Raw genomic sequence first — 24,415 nt, 5'->3', positions numbered from 1 at the left:
GTTTTCAGTCACAGCGGGAGTCGGGCCAGGGGAGGAGCAGCGGCTGTAAACAAAGCGGGCGGATCTCCTAAGTGACAGGCAGGGTCAGATTGCAGGGTTCAGCATAGCTGAACATGCAATCTGTCCCTGTGTCACTCAGTCACCTCCCCCCACACACGTTAGTAAGCACCAGGCATACATTAACCCCTCCCTCTCCAATAAAATTAACCCCTTCCCTGCCAGTGCAATTTTTACAGTAAGAGTGCATATTTATAGCACTGATTACTGTAGTAATGTCACTGGTACCCCCAAAAGTGTCAAAAATGTCAGTCAAGGGTCTGAGCTGTCCGCCGCAATGTTGCAGTCCCGCAAAAAAAAAAAAAAAAAAAAATCGCAGATCGCCGCCATTACTCGTTAAAAAAAAAAAACACCAAAAATGACAGAAATCTTTCCCTTAGTTAGTAAACGCAATAACTTTTGCGCAAACCAATCAAAATATGCTTATTGTGATTTTTTTTTTACCAAACATAGGTAGCAGAAAACAAATTGGCCAAAAATTTAAAAAAAATTTGATTTTTACATTTTTTTGGGGAATTTCATATAAAAAAATGTGAAAAATATTGTTTTTTCAAAATTTATGCTCTTTTTTTGTTTATAGCACAAAAAGTAAAAATCGCACAGGTGATCAAATACCACCAAAAGAAAGCTCTGTTTGTGGGGAAAAAAAGGACGTAAATTGTTTAGGTACAGCGTCGCACGACCGCGCAATTGTCAGTTAAAGTCGCACAGTGCCGAATCGCAAAAAGTGGCCTGGACGTAAGACAGCAAAATCCTCCGGTGGTAAAGTGGTTAAAGTAACGCAGTGCCGAATCGCAAAATAGGGCCTGGTCTTTGAGCAGCCAAATCCTCCACGGCTAAAGTGGTTAAAGCCAATAAAAAGAAACGTGAGCTGCAGAAAAGAAGTCATGTATGTAGCTATGACACCTATCTCCGGTGAGGCTCCAGGAAAATGGTACACAACCGCTGACACATACGACTACATCAATAAGTCCCCAGCGCCTGCTCGGTGCTCGGCTTGACAAATGAGCGGTTCCGTCATGACAGCAATGTGGGCAGACCTTCCTACTGACATCAACGCCGATAACGCGCATGCTCAGTCGCACATCCGGGCCCTAGGAAGGCTGTGGTGTGTTAGTTTTGCGGCCTGTGTCACCAATGAGCAATAGTTTCCCCCAACCACAGCCACACATCTAGAGGGGAGGGGGGCGCTGCTATTTCTCCTCACAGACTGCACTGCATACAAGCCGTCCCCGCCCCTGTCTGTGGCTTCCCCTCAGTGTGCTAACGCAGGCGCAGTGCGGAGTCGGTGTGATGGCGGCCACGGTACTGGCCGAAGGTTCGGCCGTGCCCGGATACTCTGCGGCGGTGTTTAACGGACACGGCGTGCCTAGCGCTCCCAGTGCGGGCCCCGCAGCGTGGAACCGTTCCCTGGAGAGAGCTCTGGAGGAGGCGGCGGTCACCGGATCCCTCAACCTGAGCGGCAGGAAATTGAGAGAATTTCCGCGGAGTGCCGTCCGCCAGGACCTCAGTGACACCACACAGGCCGGTAAGGTGGGGGAGGGAGGGCTGTGGGTGAGGTGACAGAGGGGTTGTCCGCCCAGCTGTCACTGGATGGAGAATGGGTGATCCTAGGCCCAGGGCTAAGCTGCCCATACACTATACATCCTGATTGTACAATCTCCAATAGGGCTCATTCACAGGGAGGGCTGCGTGTGATTTTACCGCTCCCTGACCACCCCTTTTAACCACTTCAGAACTTTTACCCCACTTTATAATCAGACAATTTCCTGCGATACGGCCCTGCGTTACTTTAACTGACAACTGCGCAGTCGTGTGACGCTGAACCCAGAGAAAATCAATGTCTTTTCTTTTCCCCCCCGCAAATAGAGCTTTTTTTTTTTTGGTGGTATTTAATCACCTCTCTGAGATTTTTTATTTTTTGCGCTATAAACAAAGACCGATAATTTAAAAAAAATATATATTTTTTTAATTTTTGCTTTAAAACATACCCATACATCAATTTAGACAAAAATGTATTCTGCTACATTTTTTTGGTTAAAAAAAACCCAAATCCCAATAGGCGTATATTGATTGGTTATTGTGTATACAAACTAGGGGATAGATTTATGTCATTTTCATTTATATTTTTACTAGTAATCGTGCCGATCAGTGACTTGTAGCGGGATTGCGGTGGAGAAATCGGACTCCAACTAAAACTTGATACTTTTTTTGGGGGGGACCAGTGACACCAATACAGTGATCTGCGCTAAAAAATAGGCACTGTCACTGGCAGGGAAGGGGTTAACGTCGGGTGATCAAAGGGTTAAATGTGTCCCTAGGGAGTTCTTTAACCATGGGAAGGCTAAGATCTGAGTTCCTTCTTAACAGAAACACAGGATCTCTGTCTTCCCTACTAACAGAGTGGCGATCTGCCTTGTTTAGACTGCCGTTCTGTCTCTGTCTAGAATGATCAGCGGGTCCTGGCTGATATTGGGTCCGCTGATTTGCTCCTGCTGTGTCCAATCACAGCTGGAGCAGTTTGCAACTATATGTGATTCTGCGCACTGGAACCACCGCTACGCAGTAAGGCTCCCTTCACATGTCAGCGTATGGATCGCGGACAGAATCGCCGCGATTCCGCCCGCGATCCGGCGATTATTGCAAATCGCGGGACACCTGTGCGTTGCCCGTGATTTGCAATAGCCCCCCAAACGCTGAGCGATGTTGCCGCGATTTCCGCCTGCCGAATCGCGGTAACCAAAAAAAAATCGTGGGACGCATTACGCCCAAAAAAGTACAAGAGCTTCTTTGGAGCGTATTGCGTTCCGCGATTTTTTTTGCGCGATGTTACCGTGATTCGGCAGGCGGAAATCGCGGCAACATCGCTCAGCGTTTGGGGGGCTATTGCAAATCACGGGCAACGCACAGGCGTCCCGCGATTTGCAATAATCTCAATCGCGGCCATTCTGCCCGCGATCCATACGCTGACATGTGAACGGAGCCTAAATGTATATGGGGCGGTAGGCAAGAAATTAAGCTACACACTCCTCATACCCAGCGTTGTTCATTTTTAATGGCGATGCGTCACAACCACGTGTAACGTGCGCGGTTTTGGCACAGTGGTGTGGGCTTTTACATAGTCAGTAGAGATGGGTTCAGGTGTGTTCGAGATCCTAGACCCAACCCACCTAAGCAATTTTGCCAGAAGCCATTACTGCACACCGCCAATCATAGGCCACATTAAACCTAAAAATATAGTATATTGCGGCATTCTTTTTCTTTGGCTTTTTTTTTTCCCCTCCTGTTTTCACCTGGTGATCTGACCAGTAACTCACTACTGTATTAGTGACACAGCACTCCGGAGGAATGGGCACCAGAGGCACAGCAGACAGCAACATTGTCAGTCTGGGGGAAGGGGAGTGTTGGATGTATTAGGCCCCTTTCACACAGGCGGACCGTTCAGATCCGCCTGTCCGTTTTTTTGGCGGATCTGAACGGTCCCCCCATGCATTCCTATGGGGCATCGGATGTCAGCCGAGACATGTCCGCTGACATGCGACCCGATCCGTCAAATCTGCACGGATGGAAACCCTATTTTCAATCCGTCCATTGGATCGGATGGGATCGGGTGAGAACGGACTGACGGTCCATTGACATCCGATTTCCCCCATAGAGATGCTTGGGGAACTGTCAGCTGTGTCTCCGCACACAGCGCGGAGACACAGCTGTCCTCCTGCTGCTCAGCGGGGGATCGGCGGCTCGATCCCCCGCTGAGAAAAACGGACTCCGTCCAACGGACGGAGTGTGTGAAAGGAGCATTAGTGAGACACAACTCTGGATGGAGGAGCACCGGTGGCACAGCAGACAGCAACATTGTCAGTCTGGGGGAAGGGGAGTGTTAAGCCCCGTACACACGATCAGATTACCGAACGATCTGTCGTCCGTTTTTTGTGGCATGCTAGTCTTATGTGGAAAGTGAAGAGGTTATTTTCATACGAATTTTTCCGTACAACAGAATTCTACTTCAGAAGTGATGTCATGTGTTGGATTGCTTTGTATGTGTCCTTTCTCTCTGAGCATGCCTAGTCTTGCTCATAAGATTTTTTTCTGTCAAAATCTGTACTAATGAGAGGAAAATCGGACATTGTTTTGACGGACGACAAAAATTATAAAGCCTGCACAAAAGGATTTTGTCAGCCGAAAAGTCGGAGTCGGCTGTCCAAAGCACCATACTAACAATCCGAAAATCGAGAAAACTGACGAAATTTCCCTTCAGATTTTCTTATCGTTTGTACGGGCCTTAAGATGTATAAATAATATATGCTATGTGGGACTTTAAGTGAGACACCAGCAGGTAATGCCCAGCGTCTCCATCCCTGTATCATTGTGGAGACATTCAAATTAGAAAGTGTTAGGACTGCATTGCATACTAGCACATTATGTGAAACTCACCTGAAAACGAAGCCCTCCAGCAAAGGGATGTAGTCACTGGAGGCAGCGTCTATTTTCTCCCGGTCTTCCTTCCGGTTCCCCGAACTCCGGCTGTGTGACAGGCCAGGGCCGCAATGACATCAATCCCGCTCATGCGAGGGACGGCCATCATTCATGGCACAGGTATCTGAAGGAACAGCATGGGTGGCCGTTCCTTCAGAGCTCATGCGCTGATAATGTCATCGACTGCATGCACTGTAATTAATATCTCCTAAACAGTATGTTTAGGAGATATTTACAGTACCTATAGGTAAGCCTTACAATACTATAGGTACAAATTGTTCTTTAGACTTTACTTCCTCTTTAAACACTTAAGGACCAGGCCGGTAAGCGGGGAAAATGACCGGGAAGCGGCTGAAGGGGGGGGGGATCACCTCTCCTGCCGCCCATAAAAGTGATCTGCCACTGGGACTACTGTTATGTGAAAGAGGACCACCAGCCAAGTAGAAAAACACAGGGGTTATAGCAGCTATTTGCTGCCATAATACCGGTATTTAATGTCAAAGTAGTGACGTAAAACTGCGGAAGGCGGGCTGGAAGTGGTTAAAATTGAGCACTATGAACAGATGTAGAGAAGTAAAGACTTACAACTTATGTAGGGTTTGTTTCATCTCTGTGTATCACCTGAGGCCAGTCACCTCACTGTGTATGTGGAAAGGTTTACAACCACTTCAAACAAGGCATTCAGTTTGCATCAAATCAGGCAGGTACTTGTACTACATAGTTGATGGCAGACTCAAGGCTCACTATACGTGTTACAATCTGACCGTTCAACCAAAACTAAATGTAATAGGAGGAGCTACTCAATCCAATCAATTTGTGTGCATTCAGGCAGGCCATTGCATTACGTACTTGTTGGTAGGTGTAAGGGAAGACTGTACAGATTATAAGGTGTATGATGCTTCTAAATGAGAATGTACAATCAGATTGTATGGTCACTTTTACCTGCAGTAATTAGTTTTAAATCATTCCGTTTAATACAGTCTGATCACTGGTTGATTTTTTTGTGGTGGATAAATGAAAACCATAATATGACATTCTGGAGCAAAATGTGTTCTAGCAACCTGTCAGTGTCGGTTCAAACTATGGCGATCCGACTTCGAGGGCGACCTGTGAAATTCGGTGCGACTTGCACGGACTTCACATAATGGAAGTCAATGCAAGTCGCTCCGATGTCTCCCCGAAGTAGTACAGGAACTATTTTCCAAGTCGGAGTGACATGTGTTGCTCCTATTAGAAGGGGTCCCATAGCACTAAATGGACCGCGACTTGTCAGGCTGACCAGTCGCCTGACAAGTCGCGGTAGTATGAACCGGGACTCACATCTCACTGTTTTATTGTTTAGGAAAATGAAAACCAATTGTGTCTGATATAAACAGTTTAGCACACTTTGTTGTGCTCTAGTATTTCTATGTCATTGCCTTCCTGGTAGAATAACCTGAGACTAGCACTGGAATTCTCTCACATTCCCTTAATTATCCATTATCCTCACTAGTGAGACTGGCAGCAATAAAGAATACTTTTTCTGTGGAGGTTTTTCTTGTATTGGGAGGAATATCATAGGCTCTGATTGATGCTTTAGTCTCCAATGTAAATCATTTTTATACCTTATTTCTAATGTCAAACAATATCCATTTTAAGGCTTATGTACACAAGTAGGTCGAAAATAAAACACATCTTGTACAGCATTTTCTATGCAGAGGGGTGTGTTAGTCTCTATTCACACTTGGCATTTTGGGATCATAGCAAAATCACTGCGATTTTGCCCGCAATCTTCAAACACACTACGATCGCAAAGCACAGATTCAAGTGCGATTATTTTTAATGACACCTACCACGCAGCAAATCGCATGGCGTGAAGCTTGTCGCTGAAAAGAAACTCCTGCTTCTTTTTGGGCAACAAGCTTCACGCTATGCAATTTGCCACACAATACATCACGATAAAAACAGCACCACATTTTGGGTGCCATTGAAAATAATGGTACCCGAACCAGCGTCTTGTGATTTGTAGTCCGAGTTCTGGGATTCTATGGTAATTCCAAAACACCCAGGTGTGAATGGATTCTTAAGCTGCGATATATGTTCAGTTCCTTTTCTTGGGTTTAGATATGCCTAAAGCTATATTAAAGTCTATATTTTTTTGCTATTTGTACTGCTGGTATTGGCACTCACATTCTTTGCTTCTTTTTAGTGTGATAGTTTTTTCCTTCTACGGAATCAGTTGGTACCCACATCACTGCTTTCACTTTCCATTGTAAGGGTAGCTGCTTGGGTAGCAGGGTCCTTTAGAGAAACTTGGTTTGTGCATGCTCCTATGAGGAACAACAGGCTGATATAAGGGTGCTGCCTGCACCAACATACACACTGCCTTAAAGCAGAACACACATAAGGTTTGCCTTCAAAGCAATTAAAAGTGACTTGTAAACACCATGTGTGCGTGCTGGTGCTTTGAACTATGTGACATGCAGCTCCAAGGAGGGGGATCAAGATGGCTGTGAAATAAAGCTAGTATTCAAGCCAGCAACTTGATGTAGTCTGTAAATTCTGAACCTTCATTGGCTACATACTGAAACACACTAGTAACAAGTTTCAGCTGTGACAGCCTTCCCCATAGCACCTATAAGGAAGGCTGTTACAGCCGAAACACGTTACCTTGCTACCAGGATGTGTCAGTATGTAGCTAATAAAATGTCGGATTTTACAGACTACACTGAGTTTCCGGCTTTACTACGGATCGGATTGTCTTTAGTGTGGGAGTGCCAGAGCACTGGTCTTCAGCCATCAGAAGCTGAACTTGCAGTTGAACTTGAGTATTGTTTATCTGCTAGAATTCCAGGCTAAACTTAACTAGTCTAAAAAACGCTCCTTCTCCTTTCATAACACCTATGCTGACTAACCTGTGTAAGAAAGATGTATTTACTTCTTTTCAACCCGCGCCAGTCTGGTCACAGGGTCTGCTGCAGGGGAATGGTGAGAGTTCTGGACAATGGCTGGTAAAGCCCGGAGCTGTGATGTCATATGTAGACTCCTATGGCCTATCTGTTGTTGGTGCTCCCTCCTCTCCCCTTCAACTGCCACTGACTGACACAGGGGAGCTGGATCTTGTGATTGATATGGAACAGGCTGAAAATAGGTAAGTACATACATTTATTTTTACACAGGTTAGTCAGCAAAGGTGTTGGGAGGGGGAGCGGACAGTTTTTAAACTAGTTATGTTTAGCCTGGAATTCTGAAGCTGCACATGGGATCTACAGTATAAGTGTTTTAGCAGAATTTTCTGTGAAGGAAACCTATATTGTGCTGTGCTGAATTAATCTCTACTGGTTTATTTTAACCGCTTGCCGACCGCCGCAAGTACATATACTGCGGTGGTCAGCCCCGGCCAGGCAAAGTGACGTATATATACGTCACTAGCCTGTCACCGGCTTGTGAGCCAATAGCTGGCGAGTGCCCGCCCCAGCTCGTTCACTAAGGAGTCCGTGCGTGTGACCGACGGACCCGATGTCCGCCGGTCACACGGCGATTGTCGGTAGAGAGGGAGAAAGGCAGGCGGCTAATGTAAACAAGCCGCCTGTCATTCTCCTCTGTGTAAAAATGGAGATCAGATGGTTCTACTATGTAGGACCATTGATCTCTGTTTTTAAAGTAGTAGCCATGTCCCATCACAGTTAGAAGCACGCCCCTAGGACACACTTAACCCCTTCCTCTCCAATACAGTTAACCTCTTCCCTGCCAGTGTCATTTTACAGTAACAGTGCATATGTATAGCACAGATTACTGCAGTAATGTCACTGGTAACCCCAAAAGTGTCAAAAATGTCAGTCAAGGGTCCGATCTGTCTGCCGCAATGTCGCAGTCCCGCAAAAAAAATCGCAGATCGCCGCCATTACTCGTTAAAAAAAACACCAAAAATGACAAAAATCTTTCCCTTTGTTAGTAAACGCGATAACTTTTGCGCAAACCAATCAAAATACGCTTTTTGCGATTTTTTTTTTTTTTTTTACCAAACATATGTAGCATAAAACAAATTGGCCGAAAATGTTAAAAAATGTAGATTTTTACATTTTTTTTTTTTTTGGGAATTTCATATAAGAAAATGTGAAAAATATGTTATTTTTGCAAAATTGACGCTCTTTTTTTGTTTATAGCACATGATCAAAAAATCGCACAGGTGATCAAATACCACCAAAATAAAGCTCTGCTTGTGGGAAAAAAAGGACGTAAATTTCGTTTAGGTACAGCGTCGCACGATCGCGCAATTGTCCGTTAAAGTCACGCAGTAAAAAATCGCAAAAAAAAAACCCTGGTCAGGAAGGGGGTAAAATCTTCCGGGGCTTAAGTGGTTAAGAAGTACTAAAATTTTATAAAGTGTAAAATGAGAGAAACAAAGTAAACAGTAGCTTGGTAAGGGGGGATCCGTGGCTCTGTCCTATCATGCATTCTACCAATGCATTCAAGTGTGTTTATAACACATAAGTACACAATCAAAGTACACTCCCTTTTGACATGATCTGGGTAAATGCACACAAATGGTAAAGAATTCAAAATATGTTTGATTCTGTACTGAAAAAAGGAAGCTGATAAGTAAAACGTATGGCGTTCTTCAGGAAAAAAAATCCTCATGTTTCTGCATTGTCTTTGTGTAAAACATCCAAACCGGTTCAATTTCGATGTGCCCATCCTGAATAAGGGTTTTTTGTCATGTTTTGTCTGTACCACAGTTTGACATGGGCACAGATTTGATGTTCTTTTTTGGATGCAGAGTCAATTAGTGCTTTACAGAAATGAGTATATTTTGACATTGTGTTGTGGTTATGTTGAATTGCCACAGTAGATAGGAATGTGTTTAAGAGCCCATTCACACAGGGGCGACACGACTTGGTGGGGCGACCTGTGAAGTGCACCGCGACCTCGGCACGACTTGCATGGACTTCATATAATTGAAGTCAATGCAAGTCGCCTCCAGGTCGCCCCAAAGTAGTACAGGACCCTTTTTCTAAGTCGGAGCGACTTGTGTTGCTCCTATTAGAACGGGTCCTGTGCTAATCAAATGGCAGGCAACCGACCGCGACTTGTCAGGCGACCAAGTCGCCTGACAAAGTCGCGCTAGTGTGAATGGACCCTGAAACAAAAAAAAAAACACCTTTTGTGAGAAGTCAGTGACAGAAGCAAAGAGAGATTCTCTGACCCCTGATGTCGCTGACTGCATATGTTAGTTTGATTGTGCAATTTATATTTACTGGCAGCTTTGTACTATGAAGTCATAACTGACTAGTAGAGCTGCACGATTCTGGATAAAATGAGAATCACAAATTTTTGCTTGGAGTAAAGATCACGATTCTCGGCGTAACATCATCTTTTATATTATACAAAAAAATTGTGCTAACTTTACTGTTTTTAAATTAATTAAAGTGTATTTTTTCCCAAAAAACTGCGCTTGAAAGACTTCTGCGCAAATACAATGTGACATAAAACATTGCAACAATCGCAGTTTTATTCTCTAGGGTCTCTGCTATAAATATAATATAATGTTTGGGGGTTCGAAGAAATTTCTAGCCAAAAATACTGATTTTAACTTGTAAACAACAAGTGTCAGAAAAAGGCTTAATCTTTAAGAGGTTAAACTGCCCTCACTTACAGACGGAAGTTCATTCCTTTGATCTAAAGGAACTAAGGCTACATTCACACCTGAGCGTAGCGTTTTTCGCGCGTTTTTTACCGCGATTTTTTGCGGCGTTTTTTACCGCGATTTTTACCGCGATTTTTGTGCAGGCGTTTTTAGATTGAATAGAGATCAATGGAAAACGCCTGTAATCTGCCCAAAAAGAAGCTCATGTACTTTTTTGAGCGTTGGGCGTTTTGTATACAGCGTCAAAACGCTCAGATGTGAACAGGGGCCATTGAAATGAATAGGATTTGTCTTGTTGGGCGTTTTGAGAGCTGATCCTAGAGCAGAAAAACGCCCCCAAAAACGCCCCAAAACGCCTAGATGTGAACGGAGCCTTTAAATGATACCTTGTAAAACATTGTGATTATAGTTATCTCACAGCCTTAACAATGAGGCTCTTTTTTTTTTTTTTTTTTGTGAGCTGTGAGTGAGCAGGGAACAGCTTTGTATGAATCGAGGATATGTAATTTTAAGATAGTGAGGGGGGGGGGGGGGGGGGGTGGCGAGAATCGGGATCGCAATTTTTTATTTTTTTTTAAACGATCAATCGTGCGGCTCTAAATTAGATAGAAGTTAAACTGATAAATGCCGTAGCTTTGCATAGTTGTTGGCAAACTTTAGGCTGGTTTCACACTATTGCGAATTGGATGCAGGTTTCCCCGTGTCAGGAGATTGTGACCGTCTCTCTGTGGAGCCGGTTCACATATCTCTGGAGTGGCTCCGGTGCAAATTTCACAGGAGTTCTGTGCGTCTTCTGGTCTGTTTCAGGCAAAAAATTTGGACTGAAATCGGACCGGAAACAGTGAACAGGGACGCACTGGACCCCAGCTGTGAGCTGCTCCGTGCTGCAGTGTTAATTCAGCCTTAAACTTTCAAAGTGCTAGATCACTAAAAGAATGTGGCCTGTTATTAGTCTACTTTTTGCTAAAATAATAGAAAAATGCAACCACATTTGCAGTAAAAAAAAATCTGCATTTATTATTTACTTTTTTTTACAGCAGAGCCTGCAAAGCATTGCAACTTCATTGCAACCCTCTCTGCAGCTGCTGGTCTGTACTGAGGGTACAGGCCTTTGGTTACCTGGCTGCTGCCGGAGTTAGCCTTTATTGTAAATGTGTACTTTCTCCACTCTAGAACAGGAGGGATAATGAGACATATACTTATATTCTCATTTTTGCTCCACTGGGGCCTCGTTTACCTGCCAGAGAAATATCCAGTAGGCCTGTGCAAGCCCCAGCTTTGGCTTGGTTTTTATACTGTGATTTTGCAAGGTGACTTCAGTGAATAATTGGGAGTGCATTATAGGTATGTATTGTATGCACTCTTTATCATCCCTGCACTTGGGTGAGTGAATTTTAAATTTCTGCTCTGGACAGGTAAAGTACTGGTATGCTCTGAAGAGACTTTGTCACGGGTAAATAAGGATCTGCAAGCACCCAGAGGTGCACCTACCTGCAGCAGCTTTCATTACCTCCTGCATTGCCAAAGGTTGAGCTATTCTGACAATAACATCTTCAGCACTTTCTGATCATGTACATTCCTCTTGACCAGTGAGGCAGCCTATAATTGTGGTGAGAAAAAAGGAATGTTGAGGGGGGGGGGTAGGGGCAAGCTCTGACACTACTTTGGATGTGCCTGCACTTCTTGTCTGTCATCGGCTTTTGTTTTCCTAAAGTCACTGTCTCTAAAGGAGAGCTTTCCTTTTAAAGAACACAAAATATATATCAGTCCCAAGATGTGCTGGTTGTGTTTCTATTTATTTAGGTTTTTCTCTGCTTAATTTCATCTTGTGATCCTGCTAGTAACAACACCGAGGCAGAAGAAGCACCTGCCCTGGGTGCTGTGGTGGGGGAATGCAACTGGGGTAGGGAGTCTCTCCTGACTCTGTCACCCTGGCCATGTCCTGCACTCTGCAGGACCAGGCTGTCAAAGTGACATCTCAGGTTTGCTTTTGACACTGGGATAGCAGTGGTTAAACTGACCAGTGAAGCAGCTGTCAAAGTGATGGAAGAGCTCAGCTGATCACCCAGTCTCACTCTCCTGCATGCTATCTGCAGGGCTGAGCTTCGTGTGATGGCATTGTTCTGCTTTTTGTTCGTTTATATCTTTTTGCAGCAGTTGTAGCCTTCATTTCATAATTTAGTGTTGGGTGTATTGTAAAAAGGAATACAAGTTTAACCCTCTGTAAGATCTAATTATCACAAAACCCCCTTCTTCCCATTACACCATTGTTCATATGTAAACTTTAGCCCAAATGATGTCAGCAGGGCTTAGGTTGTATTTAAGTTGATTTAAAAAAAATAGCTGGGAGGGCAAAAGCAGGGGTCTGGTTGTGTTCGTTTTGTATTGTTGCACCACATTAAAAAAAAAAATCTTTGTTTGAGAAGCATCATTTTAGTAGCTTTAGTAAAGTTTGCTTTTTTTTTTTCTTGTTGGACCTGAAGTGTGGTAGTCAAGGACTGTCATTTATGCTTCCTGCACCACTGCAGCCACTGTATGTGTGGTGCAAGCTCCATTTATCTCAACTTGTGAAGGGGAAGAGCATATGATTAACTTCCTTCCCTTTGATGCTTGGTAATTGGCTGCTCAGGCACCCAGCACTATTAATGAGTAAGAAGCAAGTTGCACCCATGGCTGAACAGAGTGGCAAGATGATGATGGGGATGGTAAGCATCCGCAACTGCAGGAGCCAGCATTATAATTAAAGTTTTGTTTTGCCCTGCAGGATTGTTTAAGGAAGTATAAACAAAGACCACCAAAAAAAGTTGTGGTAATAGCAACACCTCCCAGAACAAGATGTGCAAACGTCTTATAGTGGCACACCTTACCATTCAGCCATTCGATGATTTAAAAAAAAAAAAAAATATATATATATATAATATATATTATTAATTTACCTTAAATAGAAAACCATCTTTGGATAGATTTTTTAACTCCAAAAGCATCTTATTAAAAAAAAAAAAAATATATATATATATTTTTTTTTAATAAAATGCTTTTGGAGTTAAAAAATCTATCCAAAGATGGTTTTCTATTTAAGGTAAATTAATAATTTAGTTTATTCAGAATGAAATTGAGCTTAGTTATGTAGCATGAGGATGTATACTCTGCAATATTTACATTGTTGGTAAACTCATTCTGTGAATCCAAGCTCTGCAAGCTGAGATAACACACACTGCATTGATGCAGTCACACATTTTGATACGAACTACAGCAAGAATGAGTCCTTTCTGTTAAAGAACACCTGTCATTTCAGATCCATCATGGCAGCGCCTGTTAGCGTGCATCTAGTCACCTGCTGCCGCCATGTCCCTCACCTTGTTGTGTCACTGCAACATTACCAGCCGTCCCATTATAGTTAGAAGAACTGTCTGTAAATCAACAGCAGGTCAGAGGAAGAGGCCCCGCAGGACAGTGATGACAGTTGCTCTTTAAAAATGATGATTTAAATCAAGCCTTTTACTAGTGATTTTAAACCAACTTAATTTAAAGGAGTGGTAAAACCAGAAGGTTTTTTTCATCTTAATGCATTCTTTGCGTTAAGATAAAAAAAACCTTCTGCGGCGTGTAGCAGCCCCCCCCCCCCCCAGCACCTCTAAAACGTAACTGAGCAACATCTCTCTCCAGCGATATCCATGAGTCCCTCGGCCGTCCTGGACTCTCCTTCCTGACTGGCTGGGACAAATCTGCAGCACCATTGGCTCCGCAGCTGTCAGCCAATCAGGAGAGAGAGGGGGCAGAGCTGAATAGCAGCTCCGTGTCTGAGTGGGCACACGGGCTGCAGTTCGGCTCGGGTGCCCCCATAGCAAACTGCTTGCTGTGGGGGCACTCGATAGGAGGAGGATCAGGGCTACTCTGTGCAAAACCAACTGCACAGAGGAGTTAAGTATAACCTGTTTGTTGTTTAAAAAAAAAAAGTGACTTTACAATTACTTTAAATCAAATCCACCCTGGTGCATTGTATGTGTGTTGCTTAAAAACAGTTTGTTAGGGAAAAGATTCCGGCTTTCCAGGGTCTGGCCGGGGGGGGGGGGGGGGGGGTAATGAGTTGCAGCATCACTGTGATCGAAGAAGGCAAAGGAGAATAGGGAGGGAATGTTTTTCTCCACCAGCGCCAAGGTTAAGGTTTGCATAATACGGACAAAGCTTTGATAGCGTGGATGGAAACAGGGTTTGCAGGCATGGTTATCATGCATCTTCCTTAAGTTGGTTATGTGAGTTGGGGTTGACCTTAGGTGTGCTATTATGAAAGTGAAAAAAATCTATAATATGTTGTAACACCTGCAAGCATACCTTTTTTTTTGTGGTGGTGGTTATTTTAAAAAATATATTTTTTGTGACAGTGTTGAATACAGCAGGCTATGTGTAAGCAGTTCCATAATATGGCAAACAGCTAATACAACAAATGCAGAATTAAAAATACACATCTTTCCTTTCCAAAATGATTTGGCACGTTTGCTAATCCTTGCGATTCAGCTCAGTCAGCTACAGATGTGCAGCTGTTGTCTGATATCCGGTCAGTATGCCAGCTTCACACTGAAACTATAAGCTGGCAGAGCTCCCATGTTGATTGCACTATGTTTTGGCAAATGATTGTGTGAGGGGAAAGAAGAAATGGTGGTGAGCACAATGACATCCTTCCACCTGCCCGCCTAGTAATGTGTGTAATTCACTGTTCATTCACTAAGACATGTTTCCTTTTTGTGTGATAAAATGAAATGTGGAATATTCCATGTCATTGCTTCCTATTTGAAATAAGCTTTGTGCTGTTTTGTTATGCTATAAGATGCATTTAACAAACTAACCATAAAATTGTTGTAGTTTATCTGGTGTGAGTATGATATTAAAGTAGCATTGCAGCCAGAATGACTGGAGTGACCAGAACAATTAGGGAAAATCTTCCCAAATATTACATAGCCAGGGCGTTCCACTGGCATATGCAATTTTAAAGGGTGACCTATGGGTTTTCTCTCTACTCAGCCAAACATCATCTTTTATATTATACTAAATAATTGAGTATTATATTGTGTGTCTGCTTTAGAATATTTTACCCTCGTCATCACCAGGCCATTTTTTGCTATTCGACACTGCGCTACCTTAACTGGCGATTGCACAGTCATGCAACTCTGTACCCAAACAAAATATAAATCCTTTTTTTCCACAAAAAAAAAGCTTTCTTTTGGTGACATTTGAATACCACTGGGCTTTTTATTTTTTGCAATGTAAATGAAAAAAAGCCTGAAAATTAAAAAAAAAAAAAAAAAAAACATTTTTCTTTCTGCTATAAAACATATATATCATATATTAAAAAGAAAATGACATTTCTTCATAAATTTTGGCCAAAATATATTCTGCAACATGTTTTTGATTAAAAAAAAAAAAATCCCAGTTAAGTGTTTGGTTTTTGTGAAAGTTATAGCGCCTATAAACCATCGTATTTACTGGAATTTTTAAAAAATGTATTTTATACTGCGAATGGTGGCGATCAGTGGCTTAAAATTGGTCTGCGATTAGTGCAGCTGGCAATCTGACACTAACTGTCGCTGGGGGGGGGGAGAATAACTGTCACTATCACCAGTGACATTTATTCAATGATCAGTGATACTATACACTGTCACTGTACTGACACTGGTTTGGAAGGGGTTAACATTTCGGGTGATGAAGGGGCAAATATGTACCTAAAATTTGTGTAATTCGTGTGCTGCTTTTAACTGACAGATTGATCCCTCTGTACAGAGCTCTGTGTTTATTAACACAAGAGCCCTGGCCTGTGATTGCACGCAGCCGATCAGCAGGTCCCGGCTTTGAATCATTGGCTGGGACTTGCTGATAGGCTCCCGCTGTGTGCTATTACAGCAGGGGGCATGCGTGTGTGCGCCCTAAACCCAGAAGTGGGCAGTGAGGGCTGGGTGGTCGCTCATAGCTGCGCGGGTCCCCAAACGCAGACGGTGTACCTTCTAGGACATGCATTTGGTGTCAAATTGAGACCAGGGGCAACTGTGTCTCTGCAGCCGCTGCATTCCAATAGACATGAATGGGACTGCTTGCATGCAGATGCAGCTGTTTCCTCTAGGGACAAGCCTTTTGCACTGGTGCACAGATAGGTACACCCATGTGAACGAGGTCTTAGCGCTTTGCTTTAAGCATTACTAGATTTGTTTATCATTTTTCATCCTCTAGCAGAATTCATAACTAAAATATTTTGGATGTGTGGCCTATGGATCCTAAAATTCCACTTCTAAGTTTACTTCCAGACAGTTTGATTTCTTCAGTGTCCAAAATATTGATCATCATCTTGCTATTTTACCCCAAAAATGAGCAGCTCAGCACTGTTTGTCTCCCACCTCTCCTTTATTTTTGCAATGGTAACATACAGTTAAAAGAGAAGCATGGGATTAAAAAAAAAAAATAAACAATCATACTTAACTAGATGGCTGCAGCACCAATCCCAACTGCAGCTGTCCCTTGCACCTCTAATGCCCCGTACACACGTGCAGATTATCTGAAGACTTGTCTGTAGACTTACCAAAACCATATCATATAAGGTCAAACCTAAACACTTTCAATTTGTATGCAATCCGGCAGGCCCTTGCACTACATAGAAAAGGTAAATCTGAAGACAAAAGTCTTCAGATAATCTGCACGTGTGTATGGGGCATAAGACTGAGAACTGAGTGATCAAACACTGATGATCGCTCAGCTCTCTGTCTTCAGACCCAAGAGAGCCGGTGACTGTCAAGCCCCGTACACACGATCAGATTATCGAACGATCTGTCGTCCGTTTTTTGTGGCATGCTAGTCTGATGTGGAAAGTGAAGAGGTTATTTTCATACGAATTTTCCTGTACGACAGAATTCTACTTCAGAAGTGATGTCATGTGTTGGATTGCTTTGTATGTGTTCTTTCCTCTCTGAGCATGCCTAGTCTTGCTCTTAAGATTTTTTTCTGTCAATCTTTACTAATGAGATGAAAATTGGACGTTGTATTATGGACGACAAAAATTTTATAGCCTGCACATCAGGATTTTGTCAGCCGAAAAGTCGGAGTTGGCTTTTCCAAGCACCATACTAACAATCCGAAAATCGGCAGATCGGTAGTCGGACGAATTTTCCCTGCAGATTTTCTTATCGTGTGTACGGCCTTTAGTCACCGGCTCTCTGCTCTTCCCCCTCACTGGAGCGCTGGGCTGTGCAGGGGGCAAGAGCAGCTGGGTCAGGCTCTCAGAGGCTCACTGGCAGGCTGAGCCAGCTGCCGGTCTGGGTTTCTGACCTGGTCGGATGTTTTCAGAGCCTGGACTGGGTCTGTGACGTCACCTGAAAACGGGTCACTGGAGTGCAGAACTAACTGCACTCCTGTGATTCATAGGAGACGTATAGCCAAAAAAGCTTTGGCTATACTTCTCCTTTTAATAACATTCTTGAAAGAGAAGAACTGGCTTGACACCATAGGGGATGCCCTAAACCGTTTCAAAAACTATGGTCCCCTTGACTAACCCCGGGTAATCTAGATACAGCCTCTGTTACACATTGCATGTTTTACAGCTACATTACTATAATTTACTGTACAAAATTCACAGCTGTACCATATCCTATCATGTTACTACCCATTCAATGATATTTATTATATCTTGGATGCCTGATAGTATGTGTAATGACTGAATAGACCAAATGAACAGTTAATACCTTCACGTAATTGTAAGCTTTGTATGGAACAAATTGTATTTGTTTACTTCTATATTACAGAAAATGACTTTACAATTAAAATATTTGATGGAAAAAAAAAAATGAAAAATGTAAATCGGTTGTCAATGTTTTCTCTGTATTGTATTTCTAACTACTAGCTAGAATATTGATATGAACTGCCCTAGCTAGAAGTGTGTGGCTTTTTTTGTTTGCCAAATATATTGCTGTTTATATGGTGTACATGAGCCCTCATATGATACTGGTAGACATAATCTTGTTCAGTTATTTATATAAAGATTTTCAGTGCGAACACAGAATTGGGGGGTGAAGGCCCCATAATAAATTCATCCAAAACAAAGCTGTAGTACTGGTAGAAATTTTAATTGATCTTAATGCTAAACAATATATTCCCGGAACCTCTGTAGTCCGCTGTGAACCTTAACATTTTAAGCAGCAAGCCTTGCAGTTATCTTGTAAAAAAGAGGACTAGTGTTTACAAGAGCAAGGTCTATGAAACCCTAGGCTACAGTTACACATGCTACAAATTTCTGGGGACTTTAAAAATAACTTGTTGCGTAACTCTGTCTTGAGCTTTCGTTCGGTTGGAAATATTACATTATTATTTCAATACATTAAGGGCTTGTTTACACCATGTGGTTAGAAGCTCTCATGTGAGTGGTAGAATGTCTTCTTTCTGGGAATCCAGTGAAGTAGATCGGTCCTAAATTTTAAAGGTATTTAAACCCACACTTTTTTTTTTTTTTTTTTTAAACTTTGAGTAAAGTTGGGAGGGATTCGAATTCTTCCATTTTTATTGCTATCGGAGCCCTGTTGGAGAGATTCCTTTACTTCCTTTCTGGTGAAAAGGTTGTCCTCGGGACAGGAAGGGAGTGGAAATCTCTTTATCAGCAACACAGACAGAAGTATATATATTTTTTAGTGTTTAGGGGTGTTTAGGGGAAAGCTAGAAATCCTCTGTTAGTTTTTTGGCAGGTTTTCCTCACTTCCTGCCTTGTAAAAGGAGGTCCCACAGCAAGAAGCGAAGGGAAATCTCTCTATCCAAGTCCCAGTTACAAGTAACACATAACAGGCTCTAAGCTTTCCTCATTCTATCCAAAAATTATAAAAAAAAGTTTGAGGTATAGATATGCGTTTACAATACATGACAGTATGTAGAACCAGATAGACTACCTGCAGTGAAACTCCTAGCTTGTTTTCGGTTTGTCTTGTTTCCTGTCAGTCATGCATTTTTTTTTTTTTTTATTTTTTTTTAGCTTAGATATTTGCTGTTCTCATGAAGACATAACTGTTTTTAAATCTATTACTAATTCTTGGGTGAAGTGTGATCTGAGGCATGAATAAGGGAAACGTAATGTCTATATTTTCATGGTGTCTAATACCTTTTGACACATTTCTGTAGCTTAATGATGTGGCACTTGAAGTGCTTACCATGTACAAAGAAAAATGAATATTTGATGTTAAATATTTCGTATCAAGTCTGTTTTCAATTCAAGGAAAACACCCACATTTACAATTCTGTGAAAGGGAAAAAAATTGACCAAAAGAAAAAAAAAAAAGGGTATGTTCAACTTGCCTATTTAGTGATAATCCTTTTGCAAACTGAGTCTCTCTGATAAAATGTGTGTGTGTGTAATATATATACACACACAGTGCTTTGCAAAAATATTCGGCCCCCTTGAACTTTGCGACCTTTCGCCACATTTCAGGCTGCAAACATAAAGATATAAAACTGTAATTTTTTGTGAAGAATCAACAAGTGGGACACAATCATGAAGTGGAACGGAATTTATTGGATATTTCAAACTTTTTTAACAAATAAAAAACTGAAAAATTGGGTGTGCAAAATTATTCAGCCTCCTTAAGTTAATACTTTGTAGCGTCACCTTTTGCTGCGATTACAGCTGTAAGTCGATTGGGGTATATCTCTATCAGTTTTGCACATCGAGAGACTGAAATTTTTGCCCATTCCTCCTTGCAAAACAGATCGAGCTCAGTGAGTTTGGATGGAGAGCGTTTGTGAACAGCAGTTTTCAGTTCTTTCCACAGATTGTCGATTGGATTCAGGTCTGGACTTTGACTTGGCCATTCTAACACCTGGATATGTTTATTTGTGAACCATTCCATTGTAGATTTTGCTTTATGTTTTGGATCATAAAGGAGAAGAGGTCAGGACTTTGAGTGAGAGACATGACACGGCTTTCAGGAAAAAATAACATATTTAATTGACATGTACATGCAGATAAAAAACCATGACATAGAATGTAGAGTAGTAAACCTATTATATTGACAAGGTAAAAACTGTGATAGTCTCAGAGGTCAATTTAAAGCGCAGAGAGCACCATGAAGAACAAAGAACACACCAGGCAGGTCCGGGATACTGTTGTGGAGAAGTTTAAAGCCGGATTTGGATACAAAAAGATTTCCCAAGCTTTAAACATCCCAAGGAGCACTGTGCAAGTGATAATATTGAAATAGGAGTATCAGACCACTGCAAATCTACGAAGACCTGGCTGTCCCTCTAAACTTTCAGCTCATACAAGGAGAAGACTGATCAGAGATGCAGCCAAGAGGCCCATGATCACTCTGGATGAACTGCAGAGATCTACAGCTGAGGTGGGAGACTCTGTCCATAGGACAACAATCAGTCGTATACTGCACAAATCTGGCCTTTATGGAAGTGTGGCAGAAGAAAGCCATTTCTTAAAGATATCCATAAAAAGTGTTGTTTAAAGTTTGCCACAAGCCACCTGGGAGACACACCAAACATGTGGAAGAAGGTGCTCTGGTCAGATGAAACCAAATTTGAACTTTTTGGCAACAATGCAAAACGTTATGTTTGGCGTAAAAGCAACACAGCTCATCACCCTGAACACACCATCCCCACTGTCAAACATGGTGGTGGCAGCATCATGGTTTGGGCCTGCTTTTCTTCAGCAGGGACAAGGAAGATGGTTAAAATTGATGGGAAGATGGATGGAGCCAAATACAGGACCATTCTGGAAGAAAACCTGATGGAGTCTGCAAAAGACCTGAGACTGGGACGAAGATTGATCTTCCAACAAGACAATGATCCAAAACATAGCATAAGGAGGGGGGAGCTGGGACTTTAAATGAGACGCACGATGGGATATGTTGTGCGTCTCTATCCCTAATCAGTACAAAAAGGAGAAGAGGTCGGGACTTTGAGTGAGAGACATGACACGGTTTCCAGGAAAAAATAACATATTTAATTGACATGTACATGCAAATAAAAAACCATGACCTAGAATGTAGAGTAGTAAACATATTCTATTGACAAGGTAAAAAAATGGTAAGTGATCCCAATTCCAGTATTCAAAGATCCCAAACGTGGTAAGTCCTGGGGTAATGGAGTATTTGAGATTACAACATTCATAATTCTTGATAATCAACAGTATAAAAGTATATAGATATGGTCACAACATCATTGAACTCGACGCGTATCGTGGACTGTCTGTGCCATTTCCACTAAGCTCCACCTGTGTAGGGCCCATGCAAGCAAGCGACTCGAGTCCGTAGCGTGCTTCACTTAACCTCACTATTCAGCCAGCAGTACAGGCCTCCGAATCCTCAGATGACTGTCCAGAGCAGCACTGTGCTGTACAGGTCTCCCAACGAGAGTCCCATTCCCAACGACCATCCAGAGCAGAGAGCACTGTGCGTGTGTACATTACAGGCCACACTTCAGACAACTGTCTGTCTAGAGCACTGTGTGCATTACAAGCTGCCTCTTACCAGTGACCACTAGCATCCTGAGCACTGTGCATTACAGGCCTCCTCTTCTACTGTAACAAAACTTAAATCTGCGTCTGTAGTGCATGTTCAAACCTTAAAACCATAAATAACCTATTAGATTTTTTCACTCCAGAAGTATATGAGTTTGGAAATTTGTAGAGAAATTCTTAAATAATGCATTACAATTTAACTAAACCCTTTAGATTTTAGTGGACTAAAATGTACTGGGGATTTTAATCGACTAAATACGACTAAAACAATTGCAGATGACTAAAATGCCTCTAAAACTAAAATGACATTTCAGTCAAAAGACTGACTAAAACTAAATCTAAATTTGCTTCCAAAATTAACACTGGTCCAATCACAAATTTTTATTTTAATTTGTGTCCTTTCCAGGGCATTAAATTAGGCCTTCACCCCAAAAAAAAACAAATTTGCGCATTACTTCAGCCCCCTACCTCTCTTACAGTTAGATACTTTGTGCTACAGCACTTCCTCCTTTTTTTCATCTTGGAGACAATGATCTTATATTCAATTCCACACTTGCGCAGATGTGTTGAAGACCTTTGGTACATCTGCATATCGATAGCTATAGTACTGTCAGCTAAATGCTGGGTGGAGAAGGAGGAATTAGAGGGAGCAGATGTGTGGCTTGCTGGGCTATGTGCGTGTGTTTTGGACCCACACAGCACTGGCTGGGAGCAGGCACACATGGGTGTCTCCTTTTAGCAGCTGGCTTGCCAAGGAGACACCTGTAGACAGGCAGGGGGAGTTAGTGGCTTGCTGTCTGGCTACCAGAGAATACAACGGGCAGCTTTCCTGAAGAAGTTACATCATATGCAATTGGTGCCTTTACCTTCAAAAGTTGTTATACATCCTTTGGTGCCCTCTCTCACTAGCCTAGTAATTTAATCGGTCACTTGCTTTTGGTGGATTTGTTTATGTCAGAAAAAGATACGCCATACTCCCATTTGTTTCCTTTTTTTTTTTTTTTTTTTTTTTTTAAACTTCAATTTTTTTGTACTCAAATTGATATTTAATAATTTGTAAAATATTCTGACTGCTTTACAGTCACAGTTTCATAAACTTGCTTGTAGCATTCTTTGTCTTCATGGTGAAGGTTTTACAACAACACTGACTCATCAGAAACTGGACCTTCCAGATACATGTGTATTTATAGTACAACCACTTGGATCTCCTTTGTTACACACAGGTAATCTTCATTGATGTGTGACTTTGGGAAGAATTGGCTTCACCACTGATGTTTTATGTATCCCATATTTAGGAGATGTCTACTTCTGCAATCTGTGTGTGTTATCATTGTTTGTTTTTTTTGTATAAACTTTATTTTAAGTTTATGCAAGTAACCGATATCAACAAAAATACAAGAAAGCAACATAACAAGAGGCGATTGGAAGCATCAATGTACAAATCCGTACAAACCAGCATCAGAGAAGACAAAAAACTAAAGCGCAATCTGATGCAGTAAAAATGCCTAGTCTCGGGGCAGTGGCCAAGCCCAACACAAACCAACGTGGCAGCAGGGCTCCCCTAGGTCTGGGCATTCGGCCCCAATTGACCCTCAACTCCCCCCTCCGTGAAGTCAGGAGAGGGGAACCCCAACCCCCCCATGTATCAAAACAGCCATTAAAGTCCAGCATAACGGGCATGCAGATCCACCGCCACAGGGTGAGCCCACAGCATAGTGCCCTAAAAAAATAAAAATGGGTAAATAAAACCTGTTGCGAGCATTCCTACACACAGCAATCCACTCCTCGGTCTCCATGATCTCTTTCACATTGCATAGCCAGTCCGCCTTGCTAGAGACACGAGGGGGTTTTTCCAGTAAATGGGTATGAGGCGTTTGACAGCATTGAGTAAATGTGGGAGAGCACTCCGTTTATAACCTGGGATGGGTACGGGAGGGGCATGCAGGAGGAAAAGCTCCGGTGAATCAAGGAGACCCAGACCATCCAGGATATGTCTCCGTTCCATCTCCCAAAAAGGCCTGATCAGGGGGCTTTCCCACCAGACATGGAGGAGCGTTACCCTCTACCTGCAGCACCTCCAGCAGCCATCTGAGACAGTGGAACAAAATCTAGACACAGTCACAGGGACCCGATACCACCTTGTGAACAGTTTATAATTATTCTCCTGTGTTTTGGAGTCTACTGAGCTGGAATGTGTCAGGCAGTACAGTCGCCAGAGTTGCTCCGAGGTAAACACAAGGTGCAAGTCCCGCTCCCAAGCTCTAATGAAGTATGGCTTAGGGGAAGGCGCAGCCGCTTCCAGAAGTTCATAGAAGACCGAGATCAAATGTGGTTGCGGGTCGCGGGCTGCCCACAGGTGTTCAAAGCCAGTGAGCTTGGTTCTGATCTGGGCCGTCCGCCGAATGGATGTCACAAAGTGTCAGTTGGCGGTATCTCCAGAAGTCAAAGGGAAAACTGCCATAGTGGTCCCTCAGTGTAGCCAGGGGGACCAAGACCCCATTAGACAGAAAACGAGCTAGACTGACCTCGCCGCCCCTCGCCCAGGAGCCAAGTGAGAACAGCTGCTCGCCAGGATCAAACCGCGGGAAGCCCCCAACCGGGGCCAGTGGGGAACTGGGTGGTGCCAATGACAGGGAAGCATTCAGGGTATTCCCAGATTTTAAGCGAGTGGGAAGTTAAAGGCGAAACCCAATGTGACAGGCCTCTGTTCTCAGTTGGCACCCAGGGGGCGTATGCCAGGTTGCGGCCTGCGATCGTCTTTTCCAAGGTGA

General features: G+C 42.8%; 1 protein-coding gene across 6 annotated transcripts in view; it reads left to right on the top strand.

Annotated features, from left to right (window-relative positions):
- The first annotated feature begins 1,158 nt into the window (after positions 1 to 1,158).
- The window catches only part of LRCH3 (leucine rich repeats and calponin homology domain containing 3), a 122,921-nt gene continuing 99,664 nt past the window's right edge, over positions 1,159 to 24,415 (top strand). For all 6 annotated transcript variants that reach the window (XM_082251318.1, XM_082251317.1, XM_082251322.1 and 3 more), the window contains exon 1: positions 1,159 to 1,585. In XM_082251318.1, coding sequence (XP_082107444.1) covers positions 1,351 to 1,585 — 235 coding nt within the window. In that variant the 5' untranslated portion in view covers positions 1,159 to 1,350. The remainder of the gene's footprint in view (positions 1,586 to 24,415) is intronic.

Source organism: Pelophylax lessonae (assembly GCF_965119305.1).
Source record: "Pelophylax lessonae genome assembly, chromosome: 3".
Lineage (NCBI taxonomy): Eukaryota > Metazoa > Chordata > Amphibia > Anura > Ranidae > Pelophylax > Pelophylax lessonae.
The sequence above is the reverse complement of the archived record's forward strand: the minus strand, read 5'-3'. Positions and strand labels throughout refer to the sequence as shown.